This window comes from Pseudophryne corroboree, chromosome 4 (assembly GCF_028390025.1).
Source record: "Pseudophryne corroboree isolate aPseCor3 chromosome 4, aPseCor3.hap2, whole genome shotgun sequence".
Classification (NCBI taxonomy): domain Eukaryota; kingdom Metazoa; phylum Chordata; class Amphibia; order Anura; family Myobatrachidae; genus Pseudophryne; species Pseudophryne corroboree.
The window spans coordinates 375,866,047-375,891,837 of NC_086447.1; the positions used below are offsets into that span (position 1 = coordinate 375,866,047).

Sequence of the window (25,791 nt, forward strand, 5' to 3'; positions counted from 1 at the left end):
TTTTTTAGGTCAGTGCGCTTTGTCTAACGTTCAAATGTTCCTTCAAAGGAAGGGGTCGTCAAATGTCCAAATGTTAGGACTTAATCGGTCGTGAATGTTCCGTATCAGTAACTTTCTAGCAATGGCTTCGTACTCTATAGACACCTCCCAAACTTCTTTGGTGGCTGCTCAGTTCTTCAAGATATGACCTGGGTATATTCAGTCATGCAATTCTGTGGAGGCAGGGGAGAAGAACAAGCGCCAAATGGTGTAGTAATTTAGATAAATCGAAATATTGTAGACACATATATAAATTGTAAGTACCGGATGAATTCTTGTGATCAGGCCTGTCTGTCTCTCTTTATTCTCAGTGGCTGTTCCCCACCTATATATCAGGAGACAAAGATCATCGCCATATAGTGTAGTATCCTTGCAGATTTCTTAGGGAACCCTCCCCTATATTTCATGCGTACCAAATCAAAAATTCAATCTAGCATATAGGATATACTTATATCCAGGTGGCTCAAGTCGGTCCAGTAAGGTGTATTGGCTCATTCAATCGCAAGCTACTGCCTTGTATAGCAATACCAAGTTTTTAATCAGCAAACATAATATACATATAAATCAATAAAATGAAATGAAATAAAATAAGAAATCTTAGCTTAGTGATATAGGCAGTAGGTAGGTAGGTCAGTCTCAACGCGTTTCGCCTTTAGGGCTTCCTGAGGAAGCCCTAAAGGCGAAACGCGTTGAGACTGACCTACCTACCTACTGCCTATATCACTAAGCTAAGATTTCTTATTTTATTTTATTTCATTTTATTGATTTATATGTATATTATGTTTGCTGATTAAAAACTTGGTATTGCTATACAAGGCAGTAGCTTGCGATTGAATGAGCCAATACACCTTACTGGACCGACTTGAGCCACCTGGATATAAGTATATCCTATATGCTAGATTGAATTTTTGATTTGGTACGCATGAAATATAGGGGAGGGTTCCCTAAGAAATCTGCAAGGATACTACACTATATGGCGATGATCTTTGTCTCCTGATATATAGGTGGGGAACAGCCACTGAGAATAAAGAGAGACAGACAGGCCTGATCACAAGAATTCATCCGGTACTTACAATTTATATATGTGTCTACAATATTTCGATTTATCTAAATTACTACACCATATGGCGCTTGTTCTTCTCCCCTGCCTCCACATATATATATATATATATATATATATAATATAATTTTTATATATATATATGTGTGTGTGTGTTTTTATTTTGAAGTTTAAATCATAGTAAGTACATTTCTACCAACTCAGAATGCCGACTGCATATAAACGTTTAAAATCCCAACGAATCCCAGTGAGTATTTTAAACCTCCCTTTCCACAGACTAACCCTAACCACCCCCCATCCCCAAGGCTAACCCTAAACCCCCGAGTACTTAGCAGCGTCACCTGCAGCACTGACTATCTTGTGCAGGGGAAGGGGGGGGGGAAAGACCACTAAGGACATACATATGAAGAAGTATTTAATATATGTGCTGGCGTGTGTCCCGGATCGGCAGCGGCGCTGTATTTCGCAGCCGCCATGCAGAACCCGGGACTCAGCATTAGGCTTCCCACTCCTAAGCTTGTCCCCAGACTCCTGTGGCACTAGCCAATGAGAATCTGGGGCATGCTTAATAAACTTAATAGAGTGAAGCCTAATGTCGAGTCATTAATTCTGCACTGAGGCTGCCGATCCCGGATACACCTCAGCACATATATTACATACATCTTTACATGTAAGTTTATATGTGCTTAGCAGCCCCCATCCCCCCTGCACAAGGTAGTAGACGCTGCAGCCACTGCTGGTACTTACCATCAGGCAGTGCCGTAACTAGATATTTTAGCGCTGTGTGCAAGAAACAGCATCTGCGCCCCCACGTATCACATACAAAACAGGGCCAGTGCACACCATAGGCACGCCCCTAAAATATAGGGGTGATGGCTGGGGCATTGCTACCCGCAGCTGCACAGCACACAGAAACTACGGGTGTTGCCGGCGGTACTGCGCCCACAGTGCATATGCGCTGTGTGCAAGGCACCACCAGCACACACCTAGTTACGGCTCTGCCATCAGGATTGTGGCCGTTGGGGTGATGCTGTCGGTATTCTGATAGTCGGGATCTCTGACTGCATCCCACCGAGAAGATTGTTGCAAAACAAGTGATTATTTTTGGTATACAATTATACTCGCTTTGTAGATTATGGAGGTTATTCAGGTCTGTAAGCAAACCAAAAGAGCAAGCAGGTGCTCAGGTGGGGCAGCTATAACATGTACAGAGAGATTTGGGGGGGAGGGGGGTTATATTGTTTCTGTGCAGGGTAAATACTGGCTTCTTATTTTTTACACTGCAGTTTAGATTTCAGTTTGAACACACCCCACCCAATTCGAACGCTCTCTGCACAATGTTACATCTGCCCCACCTGCAGTGCAACAATGTTTTGCTCAGTTGTGTGCTTTTTTGGTTTGCTAACAAACTTGAATAAGACCCTATATTCGTGACCATGCTGGAAAACTGATTTCTCTAAGGCAAAATGCAGATAGAGCATGTAAATGTAGGCATGGTAAGAGTTAATATTTCCTGTATCTGAAATACAAGTTGTAATTTCAAATACCTTGTATCTTCCAACAGCTGCTGGAATGTTATTAACAATCTGCAACCTCAGTTACATACTGTACTAGATGAAACTTCATGCAATAACCATTAGTTTGTGAAACTATACATTATACAGAATGACCTGAGGGAAAAATGTAAATCTTTTGGGTGGGTTTTACTTTGTCTACACTTGAAGATCTAAAACCAGATTCACCAACCTTAGCGAAATCAGAAGGTATCTGAGCTCGTAAAATTACAGTGATAAACGCAGTTGCATGTATGGGCAAGTCAGACAAATTAATGTTTTCTTAATGTTGGGAGTCTTCAGTTTTCCTTTTAACTTTACAACTATACATTATTGCTGGGAAAATGTACTACAGGTTGAGTCTCCCTTATCCAAAATGCTTGGGACCAGAGGTATTTTTGGATATCAGATTTCTCCGTATTTTGGAATAATTGCATACCATAATGAGATGATATGGTGATGGGACCTAAGTCTAAGCACAGAATGCATTTATGTTTCATATACACCTTATACACACAGCCTGAAGGTCATTTTAGCCCATATTTTTTATAACTTTGTGCATTAAACAAGGTTTGTGTACATTGAGCCATCAAATAACAAAGGTTTCACTATCTCACTCTCACTCAAAAAAGTCCGTATTTCGGAATATTCCGTATTTCGGAATATTTGGATATGGGATACTCAACCTGTTTAATATATAAGGGGAGGCGAGCGCATCAGAGCCCCCTGCGGGCTCGGTGGCTCGCTGCGCTCGCCACAGGTTCTATTCCCCCTCTATGGGTATCGTGGACACCCACGAGTGGGAATAGTCCCTGTTGGTTGGCATGCCGACCGTGGGGCTATTCACCGATTGGGATCCCGGCGTCGGTATAGTGACTGGTGGTTTCCCGACTGCCAGTCACATAACCGCATCCCGTTGAGATTACATTTATGTGACTTGCTAGGACATCAGTGGTCCTGCTGCTGCTGCTGCTGCTGTGTATGAATCAAACAGTCCAGATCATGTTTTTTTTTTTATTGCAAAGCAAGATTGTCAAGCTGTCAGTCACTGTCTCCGTTTATCAAGCATAAAGCCATGCAGTCATGTGCACCAGTTTTTAGTTTCTTTTTTTATTGTTTATTCCCACACTGCTGTATCTGCACCCAGATAGAGCCATGCCAAGAACAAAAGATACAGGTGTGTCCGCATACACTGTGGCTTCGGTTGTGCCAAATAGCCCTTCTTGGCACTCAAGGTCCCAGGGGGTCTCTGCTGCACCAAGCATCTTTTTCACTCAAAAAACATAATTAAACAAATATAAGCGACATAACTACATTACTAGTGTACACTGACCACTGGGATTTTCTTCTGTGTAAAAAGGGCTCCGATATGAGCAACTGCAGGTTTTCCTCACTCCACATTCCGTTGTGCTTTACCTGCGACTTTGTACGTGTGTTATACCAATTCCTGTTCGGTTAAAGCTACAGCCCAACATCTCTGGTACACTATGAGCAGTTTTTCACTACGTCTCCAATGTGACAAAGATGCAACACATAGGCGTGCGCACAGGGGGTGCCTGGTGCTCACAGGCACCCCCTGCACTGCATGCCTGCAATCCGTACATTGATGTCTGCGGTAGTTAGTACACGATGGTCGGAGCCGCGGGCGGCTCTGGTCTCGCACATCTGATCTGAGCCGCCTGCAGTAGCGCCAGAGCGGGAGCAATGGGGGATGCGGCGCCGGCACAGCTGGTGGGGCAGTCAGCGTATGCTGGCATCGGATGCCCCTAACAAATATGGCGACCGCTTCGGGAGGAGGACTGCTGCGCATGCCTGGCTGCAGCAGCTCCTCCCATTTTCCTTTGCGGAGTCAGTCAGCGCTGCCTGTCTTGTGTGTGTGCTCCGCCTCCTCTCCCTTCTGGCTGGGTACTATGGGCAGCGGAGGAGGCAGTCAATGAAGGGAAGCACAGACTAGCTTCTGAGAAGACGCAGCTGCGGTGACCCCGGAGCAAGGCCATAGGGGGCAGAATGTGGAGGCAGAGATGCTGCTCTCCCGAGTCCCGTGAGCCACACACCTACTGTATCTCGGACGCCTCCTCAGGCCAGTACAGTGACATCGGGGACATTATGTCATACTGCAGGGCGGTGCTGGAGGGACGCTACCATTCGCCCACTGCTCTTAGTGCTGCCCCGGAGCAAACATAATTATAACTCACTCTCTCCCTTTCTCTCTCTCCCTCCCTTTATCTCTCTCCCTCTCTCTCTCATTCTCTGTCTCCCTCTCTCTCACCCTCCTTCCCTTTGTAAAAGCCTGCCATAATGTGTGGGAATTCTGCCTGCGTAATGTGTAAAAAGGGGGACTCTGCTGATGTAATGTGTAAAAAGGAAACTCTGCCTAGTGTAATATGTAAAAAGAGGGACTCTGCCTTGCCTAATGTGTAAAAAGGGTGACTCTGTCTTCTGAAATGTGTAAAAAGGGTATTCTGCCTGCGTAACGTGTAAAAAGGGGACTCTGCTGCTGTACTGTGTAAAAAGAGGGACTCTGCTGCTGTAATGTGTAAAAAGGGGGACTTTGCCTGCGTAATGTGATTAAAAGGGGGACTCTGCTGATGTAATGTGTAAAAAGGGGACTCTGCCTAGTGTAATATGTAAAAAGGGTGACTCTGTCTTCCGTAATGTGTAAAAAGGGTATTCTGCCTACGTAATGTGTAAAAAGGGGACTCTGCTGCTGTACTGTGTAAAAAGGGGGACTCTGCCTGCGTAATATGTAAAAAGAGGGACTCTGCTGCTGTACTGTGTAAAAAGGGTACTCTGCCTGCCATAATGTCTAAAAAGGGGGACTATGCCTGCTGTAATGTGTAAAAGTGGACTCTATATGGTGTAATGTGTAAAAGGGAGCTCTACCTGCCGTAATGTGTAAAAGAGGCTCTATCTGGTATAATGTATGTAAGTGGCGCTACTGTGCAGTTTCATTTTAATAATGGGGACTACTTTACAGCGTAATAGGAATTGTTATTGTTTTGTGACCACTCTCCGTTCCCATGAAGCCACGCCCCTATATTTTTGTTGCGTGCCTACGGTGCGCACTAGCCCTATTTTGTGTATTGGGGGGTGCCGATGCTGTTTTTTGAACACAGCACTGAAATGTCTAGTTACGGCACTGATATACAGTATATTATAATGTGTGTGTGTGTGTGTGTGTGTGTGTTTGTAACCCATATATATATATATATATATATATATATATAGCAACAAAGATATACAGGCGGCACTCAGCAGACTTGAAACATACGTTTAAGCAAACGTTATTTTCATAACAACAGGCCTGTGGTTATTAAAATGACGTTTGCTTAATCGTCTGTTTCAAGTCTGCCGAGTGCCGCCTGTATATCTTTGTTGCTGCATAGTGGAGCTATCATACGCCATGAGAAGGGCACCGCAGCGAAGACTTCAGTAAAGATTTGAGTGCCGGGCATATCTTTGCAAATATATATATATATATATATATATATATATATATATATATATATACATACTAGCCCAGTAGGCGGTGCTAGACATGCCCAGTAGGCAGTTCTAGTCATGCCACTCCAGTCGTGCACCCCCTAATAAAATGTGCTGCGCACGCCTATGATGCAACATTTAAATAAAAATATGGTGTGCTACTTGTAGTGTAGCGTCTCAGTTGCATCGACAGTCGTGCCGTATGTTGCAAAGATGCCCAGAGTATGAAGACTCATTTTTAGGACTATTTTTTCTTTCTCTGACGTCCTAGTGGATGCTGGGAACTCCGTAAGGACCATGGGGAATAGCGGGCTCCGAAGGAGACTGGGCACTCTAAGAAAGAATTAGGACTACCTGGTGTGCACTGGCTCCTCCCTCTATGCCCCTCCTCCAGACCTCAGTTAGAATCTGTGCCCGGCTCGAGCTGGTTGCACACTAGGGGCTCTCCTGAGCTTCTAGTATAGAAAGTATTTATTAGGTTTTTTATTTTCAGTGAGATCTGCTGGCAACAGACTCACTGCAACGAGGGACTTAGGGGAGAGAAGCGATCCTACCTGCTTGCAGCTAGCTTGGGCTTCTAGGCTACTGGACACCATTAGCTCCAGAGGGATCGAACACAGGCCCAGCCTCGGTCGTCCGGTCCCGGAGCCGCGCCACCGTCCCCCTTGCAGAGCCAGAAGCATGAAGATCTTCACGGAAATCGGCGGCTGAAGACTCCGGTCTTCATTAAGGTAGCGCACAGCACTGCAGCTGTGCGCCATTGCTCCCTGTGCACACCACATACTCCGGTCACTGATGGGTGCAGGGCGCTGGGGGGGGGGGGGGGGGGGCGCCCTGGGCAGCAATAAGAGTACCTTAAAGTGGCTAATCACACATAATATAGCCTAAGAAGCTATATATGTGTAAAATATCCCTGCCACATTATTATTATAAGAGCGGGAGAAGTCCGCCGAAAAAGGGGCGGGGCTATCTCCCTCAGCACACTGGCGCCATTTCCTCTCACAGCTCCGCTGGAAGGACGCTCCCCAGGCTCTCGCCTGCAGTTTCCAGGCTCAATAGGGTAAAAAAGAGGGGGGGGGGGGGGGCACTAAATTTAGGCGCATATACTATATATATAGCGGCTATAGGGTAAATCACTTGTGTAGTGTAACTCCCTGCATTATATAGCGCTGTGGTGTGTGCTGGCATACTCTCTCTCTGTCTCCCCAAAGGACTTTGTGGGGTCCTGTCCTCAGTCAGAGCATTACCTGTGTGTGTGCGGTGTGTTGGTACGGCTGTGTCGACATGTTTGATGAGGAGGCTTATGTGGAGGCGGAGCAGGTGCCGATAAATGTGATGTCACCCCCTGCGGGGTCGACACCTGAGTGGATGGATATGTGGAAGGAATTACGCGACAGTGTCAACTCCTTACATAAAAGGTTTGACGACATAGCAGATGTTGGACAGCCGGCTTCTCAGCCCGTGCCTGCCCAGGCGTCTCAAAAGCCATCAGGGGCTCAAAAACGCCCGCTACCTCAGATGGCTGACACAGATGTCGACACGGATACTGACTCCAGTGTCGACGACGATGAGACTAGTGTACATTCCAACAGAGCCACCCGTTACATGATTACGGCAATGAAAAATGTGTTGCACATTTCTGACATTAACCCAGGTACCACAAAAAAGGGTATTATGTTTGGGGAGAAAAAGCAACCAATGGTTTTTCCCCCATCTGATGAGTTGAATGAAGTGTGTGAAGAAGCGTGGGCTTCCCCCGATAAGAAATTAGTGATTTCTAAAAAGTTGCTAATGGCGTACCCTTTCCCGCCAGAAGACAGGATACGTTGGGAGACATCCCCTAGGGTGGATAAAGCGCTCACACGCTTGTCAAAGAAGGTGGCACTACCGTCTCAGGATACGGCCGCCTTAAAGGAGCCTGCGGATAGAAAGCAGGAGGCTATCCTGAAGTCTGTATATACACACTAAGGTATTATACTGAGACCGGCTATTGCTTCAGCATGGATGTGCAGTGCTGCTGCTGCGTGGTCAGATTCCCTGTCTGATAACATTGATACCCTCGACAGGGACACTATATTGCTAACCATAGAGCATATTAAAGACGCAGTCTTATACATGAGAGATGCACAGAGGGATATTTGCCGGCTGGCATCTAGAATGAATGCAATGTCCATTTCTGCCAGGAGAGGATTGTAGACTCGGCAGTGGACAGGTGATGCAGATTCTAAAAGGCACATGGAGGTTTTGCCTTACAAAGGTGAGGAATTGTTTGGGGACGGTCTCTCGGACCTCGTTTCCACAGCAACAGCTGGGAAGTCGACATTTTTACCCCATGTTCCCTCACAGCCAAAGAAAGCACCGTATTATCAGGTACAGTCCTTTCGGCCCCAGAAAGGCAAGCGGGTTAAAGGCGCGTCCTTTCTGCCCAGAGGCAGAGGTAGAGGGAAAAAGCTGCACCATACAGCCACTTCCCAAGAACAAAAGTCCTCTCCCGCTTCCTCTAAGTCCACCGCATGACGCTGGGGCTCCACAGGCGGAGCCAGGTGCGGTGGGGGCCCGTCTCCGGAACTTCAGCGACCAGTGGGCTCGCTCACGGGTGGATCCCTGGATTCTACAAGTGGTATCTCAGGGGTACAAGCTGGAATTCGAGACGTCTCCCCCTCGCCGTTTCCTCAAATCAGCCTTGCCAACAGCTCCCCCAGACAGGGAGGCAGTGCTGGAGGCGATTCACAAGCTGTATTCTCAGCAGGTGATAATCAAGGTACACCTCCTTCAACAAGGACGGGGTTACTATTCCACAATGTTTGTGGTACCGAAACCGGACGGTTCGGTGAGACCCATTTTAAATTTGAAATCCTTGAACACTTATATAAGAAGGTTCAAGTTCAAAATGGAATCGCTCAGGGCGGTTATTGCAAGCCTGGACGAAGGGGATTACATGGTATCACTGGACATCAAGGATGCTTACCTGCATGTCCCCATTTACCCTCCTCACCAGGAGTACCTCAGATTTGTGGTACAGGACTGTCATTACCAATTCCAGACGTTGCCGTTTGGTCTGTCCACGGCACCGAGGGTATTTACCAAGGTAATGGCCGAAATGATGATACTCCTTCGGAAAAAGGGAGTTTTAATTATCCCGTACTTGGACGATCTCCTTATAAAGGCGAGGTCCAGGGAGCAGTTGTTGGTCGGCGTAGCACTATCTCGGGAAGTGCTACAACAGCACGGCTGGATTCTGAATATTCCAAAGTCGCAGCTGGTTCCTACAATGCGTCTACTGTTCCTGGGGATGGTTCTGGACACAGACCAGAAAAAAGTGTTTCTCCCGGAGGAGAAAGCCAAGGAGTTGTCATCTCTAGTCAGAGACCTCCTGAAACCAAAACAGGTGTCGGTGCATCACTGCACGCGAGTCCTGGGAAAGATGGTAGCTTCCTACGAAGCAATTCCATTTGGCAGGTTCCATGCAAGGATATTTCAGTGGGATCTGTTGGACAAGTGGTCCGGATCGCATCTTCAGATGCATCGGCTGATAACCCTGTCTCCAAGGACCAGGGTGTCTCTGCTGTGGTGGCTGCAGAGTGCTCATCTTCTAGAGGGCCGCAGATTTGGCATACAGGACTGGGTCCTGGTGACCACGGATGCCAGCCTTCGAGGCTGGGGGGTAGTCACACAGGGAAGAAACTTCCAAGGACTATGGTCAAGCCAGGAGACTTCCCTACACATAAATATTCTGGAACTAAGGGCCATTTACAATGCCCTAAGTCAGGCAAGACCCCTGCTTCAACACCAGCCGGTGCTGATCCAGTCAGACAACATCACGGCGGTAGCCCATGTAAACCGACAGGGCGGCACAAGAAGCAGGTTGGCGATGGCAGAAGCCACAAGGATTCTCCGATGGGCGGAAAATCACGTGATAGCACTGTCAGCGGTGTTCATTCCGGGAGTGGACAACTATGAAGCAGACTTCCTCAGCAGACACGACCTCCACCCGGGAGAGTGGGGACTTCATCTAGAAGTCTACAAAATGATTGTAAACCGTTGGGAAAGGCCACAGGTGGACATGATGGCGTCCCGCCTCAACAAAAAACTAAAAAGATATTGCGCCAGGTCAAGGGACCCTCAGGCGATAGCTGTGGACGCTCTAGTGACACAGTGGATGTACCAGTCGGTTTATGTGTTCCCTCCTCTGCCTCTCCTACCCAAGGTACTGAGAATAATAAGAAGGAGAGGAGTAAGAACTATACTCGTGGTTCCGGATTGGCCAAGAAGAGCTTGGTACCCAGAACTTCAAGAAATGATCTCAGAGGACCCATGGCCTCTGCCGCTCAGACAGGACCTGCTGCAGCAGGGGCCCTGTCTGTTCCAAGACTTACCGCGGCTGCGTTTGACGGCATGGCGGTTGAACACCGGATCCTAAAAGAAAAGGGCATTCCGGAGGAAGTCATTCCTACACTGATTAAAGCTAGGAAAGATGTGACCGCAAAACATCACCGCATATGGCGGAAATATGTTGCTTGGTGTGAGGCCAGGAAGGCCCCAACGGAGGAATTTCAGCTAGGTCGATTTCTGCACTTCCTACAGTCAGGGGTGACTATAGGCCTAAAATTGGGTTCCATTAAGGTCCAGATTTCGGCTCTGTCGATTTTCTTCCAAAAAGAACTGGCTTCACTGCCTGAAGTTCAGACTTTTGTTAAGGGAGTGCTGCATATTCAGCCCCCGTTTGTGCCCCCAGTGGCACCTTGGGATCTCAACGTGGTGTTGGATTTCCTAAAGTCGCATTGGTTTGAGACACTTAAAACCGTGGAGATAAAGTACCTCACGTGGAAGGTGGTCATGCTGTTGGCCTTGGCGTTGGCCAGGCGGGTATCAGAATTGGCGGCTTTGTCATGTAAAAGTCCTTATCTGATTTTTCATATGGATAGGGCGCAATTGAGGACTCGTTCCCAATTCCTTCCTAAGGTGGTATCAGCTTTTCATGTGAACCAACCTATTGTGGTGCCTGCGGCTACTCGGGACTTAGAGGATTCCAAGTTGCTGGACGTAGTCAGGGCCCTGAAAATATATGTTTCCAGGACGGCTAGAGTCAGAAAAACTGACTCGCTATTTATCCTGTATGCACCCAACAAGCTGGGTGCTCCTGCTTCAAAGCAGACTATTGCTCGCTGGATCTGTAGCACGATTCAACTTGCACATTCGGCGGCTGGACTGCCGCATCCTAAATCTGTAAAAGCCCATTCCACGAGGAAGGTGGGCTCTTCTTGGGCGGCTGCCCGAGGGGTCTCTGCTTTACAACTTTGCCGAGCTGCTACTTGGTCGGGTTCAAACACGTTTGCAAAATTCTACAAGTTTGATACCCTGGCTGAGGAGGACCTTGAGTTTGCTCATTCGGTGCTGCAGAGTCATCCGCACTCTCCCGCCCGTTTGGGAGCTTTGGTATAATCCCCATGGTCCTTACGGAGTTCCCAGCATCCACTAGGACGTCAGAGAAAATAAGAATTTACTCACCGGTAATTCTATTTCTCGTAGTCCGTAGTGGATGCTGGGCGCCCATCCCAAGTGCGGATTGTCTGCAATACTTGTATATAGTTATTGACTAACTAAAGGGTTATTGTTTGGAGCCATCTATTCGGGAGGCTCAGTTGTTGTTCATACTGTTAACTGGGTATAGTATCACGAGTTGTACGGTGTGATTGGTGTGGCTGGTATGAGTCTTACCCGGGATTCCAAATCCTTTCCTTATTGTGTCAGCTATTCCGGGCACAGTTTCCCTAACTGAGGTCTGGAGGAGGGGCATAGAGGGAGGAGCCAGTGCACACCAGGTAGTCCTAATTCTTTCTTAGAGTGCCCAGTCTCCTTCGGAGCCCGCTATTCCCCATGGTCCTTACGGAGTTCCCAGCATCCACTACGGACTACGAGAAATAGAATTACCGGTGAGTAAATTCTTATTTTTTTTCAAGCTTTCTACTGGTTCCAGTAGTGTAACAGCAGTAAAAGCTAAGGCTCTACCTGCATATTTACCTCTACCAAAATATGGTACATTTTCCAGTGGTATTTTGGCTTCACTAATTCCCATGCATTGATTATTATTATTATTATTATTTTGTTTAATTCAATGAACAATTTGTGTCTAAATAGGTTGTTACATTAAAAATAAAAAATAACATTTACCGTAAGTCTTTTATTATATGGGGTTCAGTTATAGATTATATCAATATTGTTTCATTTGTTTGTTTGTTTTTTATTAACCCCTTCAGATCTTCATGTGTGCTCTTTGGACACTGATGCAGCTCATGGTGATATTCATGTTTTCTGATCTTCCGTTGAATACGTCGGAACCACAGACTCAGGAGCATGAACCTCTTTTGAAACAAGCTAACATACCAAGTCCCTTGTATGGCACCATCAATGGCAATCATGAACCCCCATCCAACCAAGATGATTTCTCAGACAAGGAGAATGCAGCCACCCCCTCTTCATGTCCAACAATAGGTGATCATCTTTACTCCCAAAGTGGGGAACCAAGTGGAAGCCTTCATAATATAAAGCCAGTGATGGGTGAGAGCAGATTCTAATCCTATATCTCTGTGAGATGCTAAACAAAGGAAATGATTGCCTAGCAGAGTCATTGTTACTACTTTTGTGCCTAGAAAGCACTTTGCTTTGTGTAGTGAGAGCTTAAAGGTGCACATAGGCGTGCACAGCACATTTTATTAGGGGGTGCACCAACGGAGGGGCATGTTGAGCACCACTTACTGGGCGTGTCTAGTGCCGCCTGTTGACATTCCTTTTCATTCCATATGTACATTACCTATATGATGGTTTCTCACAACAGGGAACCTTTGAAGGAACGTATCTTTCCTGGGCAGATGGCGTCTTCAGTCAGTATTCACTATTCATGTAGGATATCACATGCCTTCTGCGTCTCTCAGCCACACCATCATCTCCTTGCATCTCTTAGCCACAACATCATCTCCTCCCTGCGTCTGTCAGCCACACCTTCTCCTCCCTGTGTCTCTCAGCCACACCATTATCTCCTGTCTGCATCTTTCACCATCCCCCTACACTTCACATATTACACCGCACAGTAGTGTCCATTGTTCACCGCACAGTAGTATCCGATATTAACAATACCCCGCACAGTAACGTCCGCTATACACGTTACACCTGACCACACAGTTGTGTCCGTTATTATATAACACCAGACAGCAGAGCCCCTTATACACATTACACCACAGTAAAGCCCCTACTCCACATTCCTCATCATCATTCTTCCATCTCCTCATCTTTCACCCAATCCCCACAAAACTCCACTTCTGAAACTTTGCAGAGAATAGATGTTACATCGGCTTACAGCCCTTGGTGCTGGGTGCAAAGGTGGGCTGATACAGGATTCAGGGAGGGAAAGTGTAGGGTGCGGAGGTGGTCAGTTACAGGGTGTAGGGTGCGGAGGTGGTCTGTTACAGGGTGTAGGGTGCGGAGGTGGTCAGTTACAGGGTGTAGGGTGCGGAGGTGGTCAGTTACAGGGTGTAGGGTGCAGAGGTGGTCAGTTACAAGGTGTAGGGTGCAGAGGTGGTCAGTTACAGGGTGTAGGGTGCGGAGGTGGTCAGTTACTGGGTGTAGGGTGCGGAGGTGGGCAGTTACAGGGTGTATTGTGCGGAGGTGGGCAGTTACAGGGTGTAAGGAGGGAAAGTGTAGGGTACAGAGGTGGGCAGTTACAGGGTGTAGGGTGCGGAGGTGGGCAGTTACAGGGTGTAGGGTGCGGAGGTGGGCGGAAAGTGTAGGGTGCAGAGGTGGGCAGTTACAAGGTGTAGGGAGGGAAAGTGTAGTGTACAGAGGTGGTCAGTCTGAGGGTGTTGGGTACAGAGGTGGGCAGTTACGGGGTGTAGGGAGGGAAGGTGTAGGATGCAGGCGTGGAAGGTGCACATTGTTGGCATCGGCTTACAGCCCTTGGTGCTGGGTGCAGAGGTGGGCTGTTACAGGATTCAGGGAGGGAAAGTGTAGGGTGCAGAGGTGGTCAGTTACTGGGTGTAGGGTGCGGAGGTGGGCAGTTACAGGGTGTATTGTGCGGAGGTGGGCTGTTACAGGGTGTAGGGAGGGAAAGTGTAGGGTACAGAGGTGGGCAGTTACAGAGTGTAGGGTGCGGAGGTGGGCAGTTACAGGGTGTAGGGTGCAGAGGTGGGCGGAAAGTGTAGGGTGCAGAGGTGGGCAGTTACAGGGTGTAGGGAGGGAAAGTGCAGGGTGCAGAGGTGGTCATTCTGAGGGTGTAGGGTACAGAGGTGGGCAGTTACGGGGTGTAGGGAGGCAAGGTGTAGGATGCAGGCGTGTAAGGTGCACATTGTTGGTGGGCATGTACAGGGGAAGAAAGGAAGGCAGTTTCAAGGTGCAGGGGTCAGTTTGAGGGTGCAGGGGAGCAATTGCTGGATGCAGGGAGACAGGTGCACAATAGGGGAGTAAGGAATAAATGTTTAGTAGTTTGTTAAAACTGAAAACAATACCTTTGAGGATTAGAGGGAACATCGCATGACAGCTTTGACACAGTGGGACATATCTATGCTGACATCATAGGGACTCCCTGCCGCCTCGCAGGCAGCTCTCCCGCACCCATGCTGCTGTTAAGCAAGCAGGGGGGAGAGCCAACCCGGAGCCCATCGCCTGCTGGACTGTGTAGGGACTCCCTGCCGCCTCGCAGCTCTCCCTCAGACCATGCTGCTGTTAAGCAGGCAGGGGGGAGAGCCAATACGGAGCCTACCACCTGCTGGACTGTGTATCAGGGCAGGCAATTAACCGTCTGACGCTGCACCCCCTGCGAGTGCTCGACGATCACTGCAGCAGGCGTGTGTGCAGGGGGGGGGGTGCTTCGTTGGGTTGCCGGACATTAGGGGGTGTCTGTGTGCACCAGGCACTCCCCGTGCGCACGCCTATGAAGGTGCATACACACGGTGAGATTTTGACTATGTGCCGATGTTAACTATGCGATTTCCCTTGAACTCCCCGGAGCCCAAAACCACCAATTTTGACTATATTTACTTGCGATTTTGACTATGTGTGATTTTAACTATATACAATTTTGACTATATTTGAAACTGCACAGTCTATTTTTTCTTGCAATACCGACCCTGAGGGAGCGCACATCAGTATTGCAAGCTGCATACACATGGGGTGATATGTGCTAACTTTTCACACATCGCATCGTGTGTATGCACCTTTACAGATGGGGAAGCACATAAAATGTGGATGTATATTTAATGCAAAATGTTTTGTTTGTTTTTTTGTTGTTTTTCTTCAAAATTTAAGTTTTTATTGAAAATTCAAACAGAAAACAAAAAAAGGGAAAGGGTGTGGGATGCACGGGTGAGTTCTTATTATATTTTTGTCTTGGGTTATTCCTCTGGCAGAGAATGTTTTTATGATTTTGTATACTTTCTCATACGTCCTAGAGGATGCTGGGGATGCTTCGAGAACCATGGGGTATAGACGGGATCCGCAGGAGACATGGGCACACTTTAAGACTTTGAATGGGTGTGAACTGGCTCCTCCCTCTATGCCCCTCCTCCAGACTCCAGTTTAGATTATATGCCCAGTGAGACTGGTCACACACAGGGGAGCTCTCCTGAGTTTCTCTGAAAAGACTTTGTTAGGTTTATTATTTTCAGGGAGACCTGCTGGCAACAGGCTCCCTGCATCGTGGGACTGAGGGGAGAGAAGCAGACCTACTTCTGTGAGTTCAAAGGCTCTGCTTCTTAGGCTACTGGACACCATTAGCTCCAGAGGGTCCGATCACTTGGTACGCCTAGCTGCTCGTTCCCGGAGCCGCACCGTCACCCCCCTTGCAGAGCCAGAAGAAAGAAGCCGGGTGAGTAAATGAAGAACAGAAGACTAAATGCAAAATCATGCACTTGGGTCTCAAAAACCCAAAGGCTAAATATAGTATCAAGGGTACTATAATGGAAACTACTGAGGAGGAAAGGGATTTAGGAGTCACTATTTCAAGTGACTTGAAGGCAGGAAAGCAATGCAACGAAGCAATGAGAAAGGCAAGTCAGATGCTTGGTTGCATAGGGAGAGGAATCAGTAGTAGGAAAAAAGAAGTGATAATGCCACTGTATAGGTCATTGGTGCGGCCCCATCTGGAATACTGTGTCCAGTTCTGGAGACCATATCTCCAGAAAGATATAAATACATTAGAGAGTGTACAAAGAAGGGCAACTAAAATGGTGCATGGCCTACATCACAAAACGTACCCGGAAAGGCTAAAAGATCTTAACATGTATAGTTTGGAGGAGAGAAGGGAAAGGGGGGACATGATAGAAACTTTCAAATATATCAAGGGTCTTAACAAAGTTCAGGAGGGAAACATTCTTCAAAGGAAGAGAAATATTAGAACTCGTGGACATACACTGAAACTGGAGGGGGGGGGAGGTTCAGGGGAAATTTAAGGAAAAATTACTTCACAGAAAGTGTAGTGGATAAGTGGAATAGTCTCCCATCAGAGGTGGTAGAGGCTAAGATTGTGGAGCAATTTAAACATGCTTGGGATAGGCATATGAATATCCTTACAAAGAATTAAGGTTCAAAAAGGGTTGAGATTACCTAAAGGATAAAAAAAAAGGGGCAGACTAGATGGGCCAAGTGGTTCTTATCTGCCGTCAAATTCTGTGTTTCTATGTTTCAGTGATGGCAGAAGACTTTGTCTGAGGTACCGCGCAGCGGGCTCGCTGCGCGCCATTGCCCCCACACACAAGCGGCACTACAAGGGTGCAGGGCGCAGGGGGGGCGCCCTGGGCAGCATGTATACCTCAGATGGAGACTGGCAAGAGAGATATTAAGTGCCTGGGCACTAAATACATACCCCCGCCAGTATAAATATATAGGAAATAGCGGGGCTGAAGCGCGCCATTAAGGGAGCGTGGCTTAGCCCTCACAGCTCTAACAAGCGCCATTTTCTCCTCAAAGACGCTGGCCCTGCCAAAAGCACTGCTGAACAGTTCACAGTGGAAAACAAGGTGGGGACACAGTTGTTTAGTGCAAAATATATGAAAAAATGAAGCACAGTATATAATTAGTATGGTGTAAAAGAGCTGGTAAACGTCTGCTGTGTTTCCCTGACAGAAAGTACTGGGTCTATCCCTTATAGTCGGCATGTCTGAGGCTGAGGGCTCTGCCACGAACGGCTATGGGAATGTCTCTGTCGGCACCGCCGACTCCTGATGGTACTTGGTTCATGTAAACAAGTGTTAACATGTCAGTAGATGTATGTTTTTTCAATGAGAAAACTATATGGGAGACACAGATGTATCTGGGTGACCCTGTCGGCACCAACTAATCTGTCTGGGTAAAAATTGACATGATAAGGTGATGCATTTCAGAAAGCTATACCTGTATGTATGTGTGTTTTTATATATATATATATATATATATATATATATATATATATATATATATATATATATATATATATGTATGTATGGTACGGTTGCATAGATCTGTGCCTCGAACACAGAAGTACTAATTTTTGTGGAGGGCGTAATATTAATAATATATTTCCCTCAGACCACTCGGGGTCGCAGAAATGTTATTTTGCCCAGTTACTACTCCCTGATATCGACATGAATATTATTTCTTATGTCGACCATGATGTTCCTGATTAGATCCACAACATCGGCATTCAGTACATGTTTCATACACATTAAGAATGTATTAACGTCACTAGGGACCCTGCTGTTCCTGACAAATAATATATATATATAGGAAATATATATATATATATATATATATATATATATATAGATCTATAGATATATAGATATATATATAGATATATATATATATATATAGATATATATATAGATATATATATATAGATATATGTGTGAATATGTGTATTTAAACGTGTATATTCATATTAAAAATTATAATGAATGCTGAAGTAAAGTTATTCCTTTTCATGTGCTGTTCGCTCTGTTGAAAGCTCTAGGTCAGCCGTGACAAGATGGTCTCAAATCCTCACGAGGAGTCCGAGTGTTATTCTTTTCCCGCCGTGAATAGAATAAAGTGAGAGTCAACCCCTGTTCTGCACGGGGCCCTGTCACAAAGGATCGTATACAGGAAGCTAAGTGATATTTTAATTATATGCTGTGATTATATTTGCATTATATGCGCTTGGGGGAGTGCTTGTATTCAGAATTGGTCGGTTACCTTGTCGTCCGATATAATTACCCTGGGGAGAGATGGGATACTCTCTAGTTGGGTCATTTCTAGAACATTGCAGCATACTGCCGTGTGACTACAAGAGGTATAGGACTCTTGGGTTCGCGGGCCAATTCCGTGGCGGTCTCAGCTAGGACGTTGTGGATTCACCACTGGAATGCTGAGGCTGATTCCGAGAAGTACTGGAGTATCTTACCTATAAAGGTGAAACCTGGTTTGGGGATGGCTTTGTTAAGTTGATCTCGGCAGATACCACTGGTAAGTCTACCTTCTTGTGCTATGTTCCCTCACAATGGTGTGTGACGCATTTTTGTAGGATGCAGTCATTTCAACAGGATGGATACGTTTTTTTCCCCTCCTTGACAGGTAGAGGAAGGTGAAAAGGTAAGAGGTCAGCAGCTTTTTCGAGTTCGCTAAAGCAGAGATCATCCTCTGTTTCTACCACATCCACCGAATGTCGCTGGGTCTATCTTGCGGGAGCCCACACCGGTGGGACCACGTCTAATACTCTTCACTCAGTCCTGGAATGGACATGGACCAGTGAGTTAAGGAAAGAGTCCCAAAGGAGACATACTGGAGTTTCCAGATGATTCCCCTCACTGATTTTTCAAATAGATCTTACCGAGTCTACTACAAGATGGAATTTCTCAGGACAGGGATCTCCAATCTGTAAAAGGAGAAAGCGGGTCTACGTACGGTTTCTTCCACATTAGGCTTACCTGGGTTTGCTATTTAGGACTGTCATTGCCAATGCACCGGAGTGATGGCAGTATGATGGTTTTCCTTCAATAGTAAAAGTCATTATTACTCTGTACTGGGACGCTCTCCTGACTATGGAGAGGTTAAGAAACAAGTGGTACAAATCGTGGTTTTATCTCTGACAGTTCTTCAGCACAGTGGTTGGCTCCTGAACTTGCCAGAATCACTGTTGATCCTAACGACGCGGATGTCTGACTTGGGAATAAGGTTAGATGCAGAACTGTTGAGAGTTTGTTTTTTCCAGTGAAAAGATATCTGAGGATCCAGAGTCGGATCAGATTTGTAGCAGCGCTAATTAAATTAATAATGCATGAAGGATTGAGTAATAAAACTTTCTATTTAATAAAATGGCAATCTATAGCCACAATTAAACCACACATGTACACAGCTCATGAAATGAATAATTAAAAATGGGTCTCAACTTATAATTGCCTCTGATAAACCGTCCGTTCCTATTTAGTGAACTGGATAAGCAGATGATATGATTTAGGTGAAAAAAACAGACTGACTGCGCAGTCCTAGCCTTCCAACTTTACCAATGCCGCTAGAGGTGCAGTCCCTTGGAAATCTTTGGTGTATGTAAACGTCCAAGCAGGTTCCTCAGTATTTTGCGGTGTCCATCTCCTTAGGGTGGTAAGTTGTTTGGTGTTGGAGGTTATTTCCACAATCTGTCTGCAACAGTAAACGTCCAGTTCTGGTCCGGATTTGAGCAAATATGAAGTGGCAGATGATGACCCAAAAAGATTCCTGACGCGTTTCGCTGTAAGCACTACAGCTTTTTCATATCCTTTGAAAAAGCTGTAGTGCTTACAGCGAAACGCGTCCGGAATGTTTTTTTTCACCTAAATCATATCATCTGCTTATCCAGTTCACTAAATAGGAACGGACGGTTTATCAGAGGCAATTATAAGTTGAGACCCATTTTTAATTATTCATTTCATGAGCTGTGTACATGTGTGGTTTAATTGTGGCTATAGATTGCCATTTTATTAAATAGAAAGTTTTATTACTCAATCCTTCATGCATTATTAATTTAATTAGCGCTGCTACTGTTTGTTTGTGTTTTGTTATCTAATTGGGTGTGACTACCCCACTATAATTAGCAGCAGCATTAGAGGTGCGGCAACCTACAGCGCCCGATCTTTTACCTATTGGTATATATCTTTTCGGATCAGATTTGCAATAGTGTAAATCCATCAATACGTTCCGTTGAGAAAGAAGATGGTTACGGCCTATGAGGCCATTCGGTGAGCAGGTTAAATGCCAGAGTGGTGTTAGCGGGACCAGTTGGACATGTGGTCCGGGTCTCCCCTAGCACATGCACCGGAAAATAATCCTATTTTCCAGGACCAGAATATCTTTTCTGTGGTGGATACACAGCTCTCACCTCCTAGAGGGACGTAGGTTCGGGATCCAGGATTAGATCCTGGTGTCCATGGATGCAAGTCTCCGAGGCTGGGGAGCAGTCTTTCAGGGGGAAGAATTTCCAGGAAAAATGGTCAAGCCAGGAAGCTTGTCTGCAATAAACATTCTGGAATTATGGGCTATTTACAATTGCCTTCTGCAAGCGGAACATCTTCTTCGCGATCTACCCGTCTTAATTCAGTCGGAAAACTTAACCGCAGTGGCGTACGTAAACCGCCAGGGCGGAACGAAGAGCAGAGCGGCAATGGCAGTAGCCGCAAAAGTTTTCCGCTCGGCGGAAAGACATGTAAGCGCTCTGTCAGCGGTCTTCATTCCGGGTGTAGACAAATGGGAAGCAGACTTCCTCAGCAGACACGATCTCCATCCAGGAGAGTGGGGTCTTCATCAAGAGGTCTTTGCAGAAGTGGCAAGTCGTTGGGGAATTCCTCGAATAAACATGCTGGCGTCTCGCCTCAACAAAAACCTTCAGGGATATTGTTCCAGGTCGAGGGACCCTCAAGCGACAGCGGTGGACTCCCAGGTGACACCGTGGGTGTTTCAGTCGGTCTATGTGTTCCCTCCACTTCCACTCATTCCGAAGTTGATAAAGATCATAAGAAGAACAAAGGTTCAGGCGATCCTCATTGTTCCGGACTGGCCAAGGAGGGCTTGGTATCCAGATCTTCAAGAATTACTCATAGAAGAGCCCTAGCCTCTTCCTCTATGAGAGGACCTGTTTCAGTAAGGACCGTGCGTGTATCAAGACCTCCGCGGCTGCGTTTGACGGCATGGCGGTTGAACGCCAAATCCTAGCCCGAAAGGGTATTCCCAGTGAAGTCATTCCCACACTTCTTCAGGCTAGAAAAGAAGTAATGGCAAAGCATTACCACCGTATTTGGAGAAAATGTGTCTTGGTGTGAATCCAAGAAGGCTCCTACGGAGGACTTAAAGCTGGGGCTTTTGCTCCATTTTTTGCAAGCAGGTGTGGATGCGGGCCTAAAGTTAGGCTCCATTAAAGTACAAATTTCGGCCTTATCAATTTTCTTTCAGAAATAATTGGCCTCCCTTCCAGAAGTTCAGACCTTCATGAAAGGCGTACTGTACATCCAACCTCCCTTTGTTTCCCCAGTGGCACCGTGGGATCTTAATGTGGTGTTGCAGTTCCTGCAATCTCATTGGTTTGAACCTTTACGTAAGGTTGAGTTAAAATTCCTTACTTGGAAAGTAGTCATGTTGTTGGCCTTCGCATCCACAAGGCGGGTATCTGAATTGGCGGCTTTGTCTCACAAAAGCCCCTATTTAATCTTCCATGCTGATGGAGCGGAGTTGAGAACTCGTCAGCAATTTCTGCCAAAAGTGGCTTCATCGTTTCACGTAAACCAGCCTATTGTGGTACCAGTGGCTACTGACGCCTTGGCGGATTCGAAGTCTCTCGATGTGGTCAGAGCTTTGAAAATATATTTCTCTGACGTCCTAAGTGGATGCTGGGACTCCGTAAGGACCATGGGGAATAGCGGCTCCGCAGGAGACTGGGCACAACTAAAAGAAAGCTTTAGGTCTAACTGGTGTGCACTGGCTCCTCCCCCTATGACCCTCCTCCAGACCTCCATTAGAATCATGTGCCCGGCTGAGCTGGATGCACACTAGGGGCTCTCCTGAGCTCCTAGAAAAGAAAGTTTATGTTAGGTTTTTTATTTTCAGTGAGATCTGCTGGCAACAGACTCACTGCTACGAGGGACTAAGGGGAGAAGAAGCGAACCTACCTGACTGGAGATAGTTTGGGCTTCTGGGATCGAACACAGGACCCGACCTCGATCGTTCGGTCCCGGAGCCGCGCCGCCGTCCCCCTTACAGAGCCAGAAGCATGAAGATGGTCCTGGAAATCGGCGGCAGAAGACTTCGGTCTTCAACAAGGTAGCGCACAGCACTGCAGCTGTGCGCCATTGCTCCTCATGCACACCTCACACTCCGGTCACTGATGGGTGCAGGGCGCTGGGGGGGGGGGGGGCGCCCTGAGCAGCAATATTAACACCTTGGCTGGCAAAAAATCACAATATATAGTCCCAGAGGCTATATATGTGATAAATACCCCTGCCAGAATCCATAAAAAAAGCGGGAGAAAAGTCAGCCGAAAAAGGGGCGGGGCTATCTCCCTCAGCACACTGGCGCCATTTTTCCCTCACAGCTCCGCTGGAAGGATCGCTCCCTGGCTCTCCCCTGCAGTTTCAAGCACAAAAGGGTAAAAAAGAGAGGGGGGGCACTAAATTTAGGCGCAGCAATATATGATATAAGCAGCTATAAGGGAAAACACTCAGTTATAGTGTTAATCCCTGTTATATAGCGCTCTGGTGTGTGCTGGCATACTCTCTCTCTGTCTCCCCAAAGGGCTTTGTGGGGTCCTGTCCTCTGTCAGAGCATTCCCTGTGTGTGTGCGGTGTGTCGGTACGGCTGTGTCGACATGTTTGATGAGGAGGCCTACGTGGAGGCGGAGCAGATGCCGATAAATGTGATGTCACCCCCTGCGGGGTCGACACCTGAGTGGATGGTTTTGTGGAAGGAATTACGCGACAGTGTCGACTCCTTGCATAAAAGGTTTGACGACATACCAAATTTGGGACAGCCGGCTTCTCAGCCTGTGCCTGCCCAGGCGTCTCAAAAGCCATCAGTGGCTCTAAAACGCCCGCTACCTCAGATTGTCGACACGGATACTGACTCCAGTGTCGACGACGATGAGACTAATGTAACTTCCAATAGGGCCACACGTTACATGATTAAGGCAATGAAAAATGTGTTGCATATTTCTGATGTTACCCCAGGTACCACAAAAAAGGGTATTATGTTTGGAGAGAAAAAACTACCAGTAGTTTTTCCTCCATCTGAGGAATTAAATGAAGTGTGTGAAGAAGCGTGGGCTTCCCCCGATAAGAAACTGGTAATTTCTAAAAGGTTACTAATGGCGTACCCTTTCCCGCCAGAGGATAGGTCACGTTGGGAAACATCCCCTAGGGTGGATAAAGCGCTCACACGCTTGTCAAAGAAGGTGGCACTACCGTCTCCGGATAAGGCCGCCCTAAAGGAACCTGCTGATAGAAAGCAGGAGGCTATCCTGAAGTCTGTATATACACACACAGGTATTATACTGAGACCAGCTATTGCTTCAGCATGGATGTGCAGTGCTGCAGCTGCGTGGTCAGATTCCCTGTCGGAAAATATTGATACCCTAGACAGGGACACTATATTGCTAACCGTAGAGCATATTAAAGACGCAGTCTTATACATGAGAGATGCACAGAGGGATATTTGCCGGCTGGCATCTTATATAAGTGCAATGTCCATTTCTGCCAGGAGAGGGTTATGGACTCGGCAGTGGACAGGTGATGCAGATTCTAAAAGGCACATGGAAGTTTTGCCTTATAAGGGTGAGGAGTTGTTCGGGGATGGTCTCTCGGACCTCGTTTCCACAGCAACAGCTGGGAAGTCTACATTTTTACCCCATGTTCCCTCACAGCCAAAGAAAGCACCGTATTATCAGGTACAGTCCTTTTGGCCCAATAAGGGCAAGCGGGTTAAAGGCGCGTCCTTTCTGCCCAGAGGCAGAGGTAGAGGGAAAAAGCTGCAGCATACAGCCAGTTCCCAGGAGCAAAAGTCCTCCCCCGCTTCCTCCAAGTCCACCGCATGACGCTGGGGCTCCACAGGCGGAGCCAGGTACGGTGGGGGCCCGTCTCAAAAACTTCAGCAATCAGTGGGCTCGCTCACGGGTGGATCCCTGGATCCTTCAGGTAGTATCTCAGGGGTACAAGCTGGAATTCGAGACGTCTCCCCCCCGCCGTTTCCTCAAATCTGCCTTACCAACAACTCCCTCAGGCAGGGAGGCAGTGTTAGAGGCAATTCACAAGCTGTATTCCCAGCAGGTGATAGTCAAAGTGCCCCTACTTCAACAAGGACGGGGTTACTATTCCACAATGTTTGTGGTACCGAAACCGGACGGTTCGGTGAGACCCATTTTAAATTTGAAATCCTTAAACACATATATAAAAAAATTCAAGTTCAAGATGGAATCGCTCAGGGCGGTTATTGCAAGCCTGGACGAGGGGGATTACATGGTATCACTGGACATCAAGGATGCTTACCTGCATGTCCCCATTTACCATCCTCACCAGGAGTACCTCAGATTTGTGGTACAGGATTGTCATTACCAATTCCAGACGTTGCCGTTTGGTCTATCCACGGCTCCGAGGGTATTTACCAAGGTAATGGCCGAAATGATGATACTCCTTCGAAAGAAGGGAGTTTTAATTATCCTGTACTTGGACGATCTCCTGATAAAGGCGAGGTCCAGGGAGCAGTTGTTGGTTGGGGTAGCACTATCACGGGAGGTGCTACAACAGCACGGCTGGATTCTAAATATTCCAAAGTCACAGCTGGTCCCTACGACACGTCTACTGTTCCTGGGGATGGTTCTGGACACAGAACAGAAAAAAGTGTTTCTCCCGGAGGAGAAGGCCAAGGAGCTGTCATCTCTAGTCAGAGGCCTCCTAAAACCAAAACAGGTGTCGGTGCATCACTGCAGGCGGATCCTGGGAAAGATGGTAGCTTCCTACGAAGCAATTCCATTCGGCAGGTTCCATGCAAGAACCTTTCAGTGGGACCTGTTGGACAAGTGGTCCGGATCGCATCTTCAGATGCATCGGCTGATAACCCTGTCTCCAAGGACCAGGGTGTCTCTGCTGTGGTGGCTGCAAAGTGCTCATCTACAAGAGGGCCGCAGATTCGGCATACAGGACTGGGTCCTGGTGACCACGGATGCCAGCCTTCGAGGCTGGGGGGCAGTCACACAGGGAAGAAATTTCCAAGGACTATGGTCAAGTCAGGAGACTTCCCTACACATAAATATTCTGGAACTGAGGGCCATTTTCAATGCCCTAAGTTAGGCAAAACCCCTGCTTCAACACCAGCCGGTACTGATCCAGTCAGACAACATCACGGCAGTCGCCCATGTAAACCGACAGGGCGGCACAAGAAGCAGGACGGCGATGGCAGAAGCCACAAGGATTCTCCGATGGGCGGAAAATCACGTGTTAGCACTGTCAGCAGTGTTCATTCCGGGAGTGGACAACTGGGAAGCAGACTTCCTCAGCAGACACGACCTCCACCCGGGAGAGTGGGGACTTCATCCGGAAGTCTTGCAACTGATTGTAAACCGTTGGGAAAAGCCACAGGTGGACATGATGGCGTCCCGCCTAAACAAAAAGCTAGAAAGATATTGCGCCAGGTCGAGAGACC

The 25,791-nt window shown here is 47.2% G+C and overlaps 1 protein-coding gene across 3 annotated transcripts in view; it reads left to right on the forward strand.

The window, feature by feature from the left end:
• Nucleotides 1-25,791, forward strand: part of LOC134909605 (major facilitator superfamily domain-containing protein 8-like) — a 304,598-nt gene that overhangs the window by 112,416 nt on the left and 166,391 nt on the right. For 2 of the 3 annotated variants that reach the window (XM_063916651.1, XM_063916649.1), the window contains exon 7: nucleotides 12,393-12,693. In XM_063916651.1, the coding sequence (XP_063772721.1) occupies nucleotides 12,393-12,693 (301 nt within the window). The remainder of the gene's footprint in view (nucleotides 1-12,392; nucleotides 12,694-25,791) is intronic. The other variant, XM_063916650.1, reaches the window with a different exon arrangement.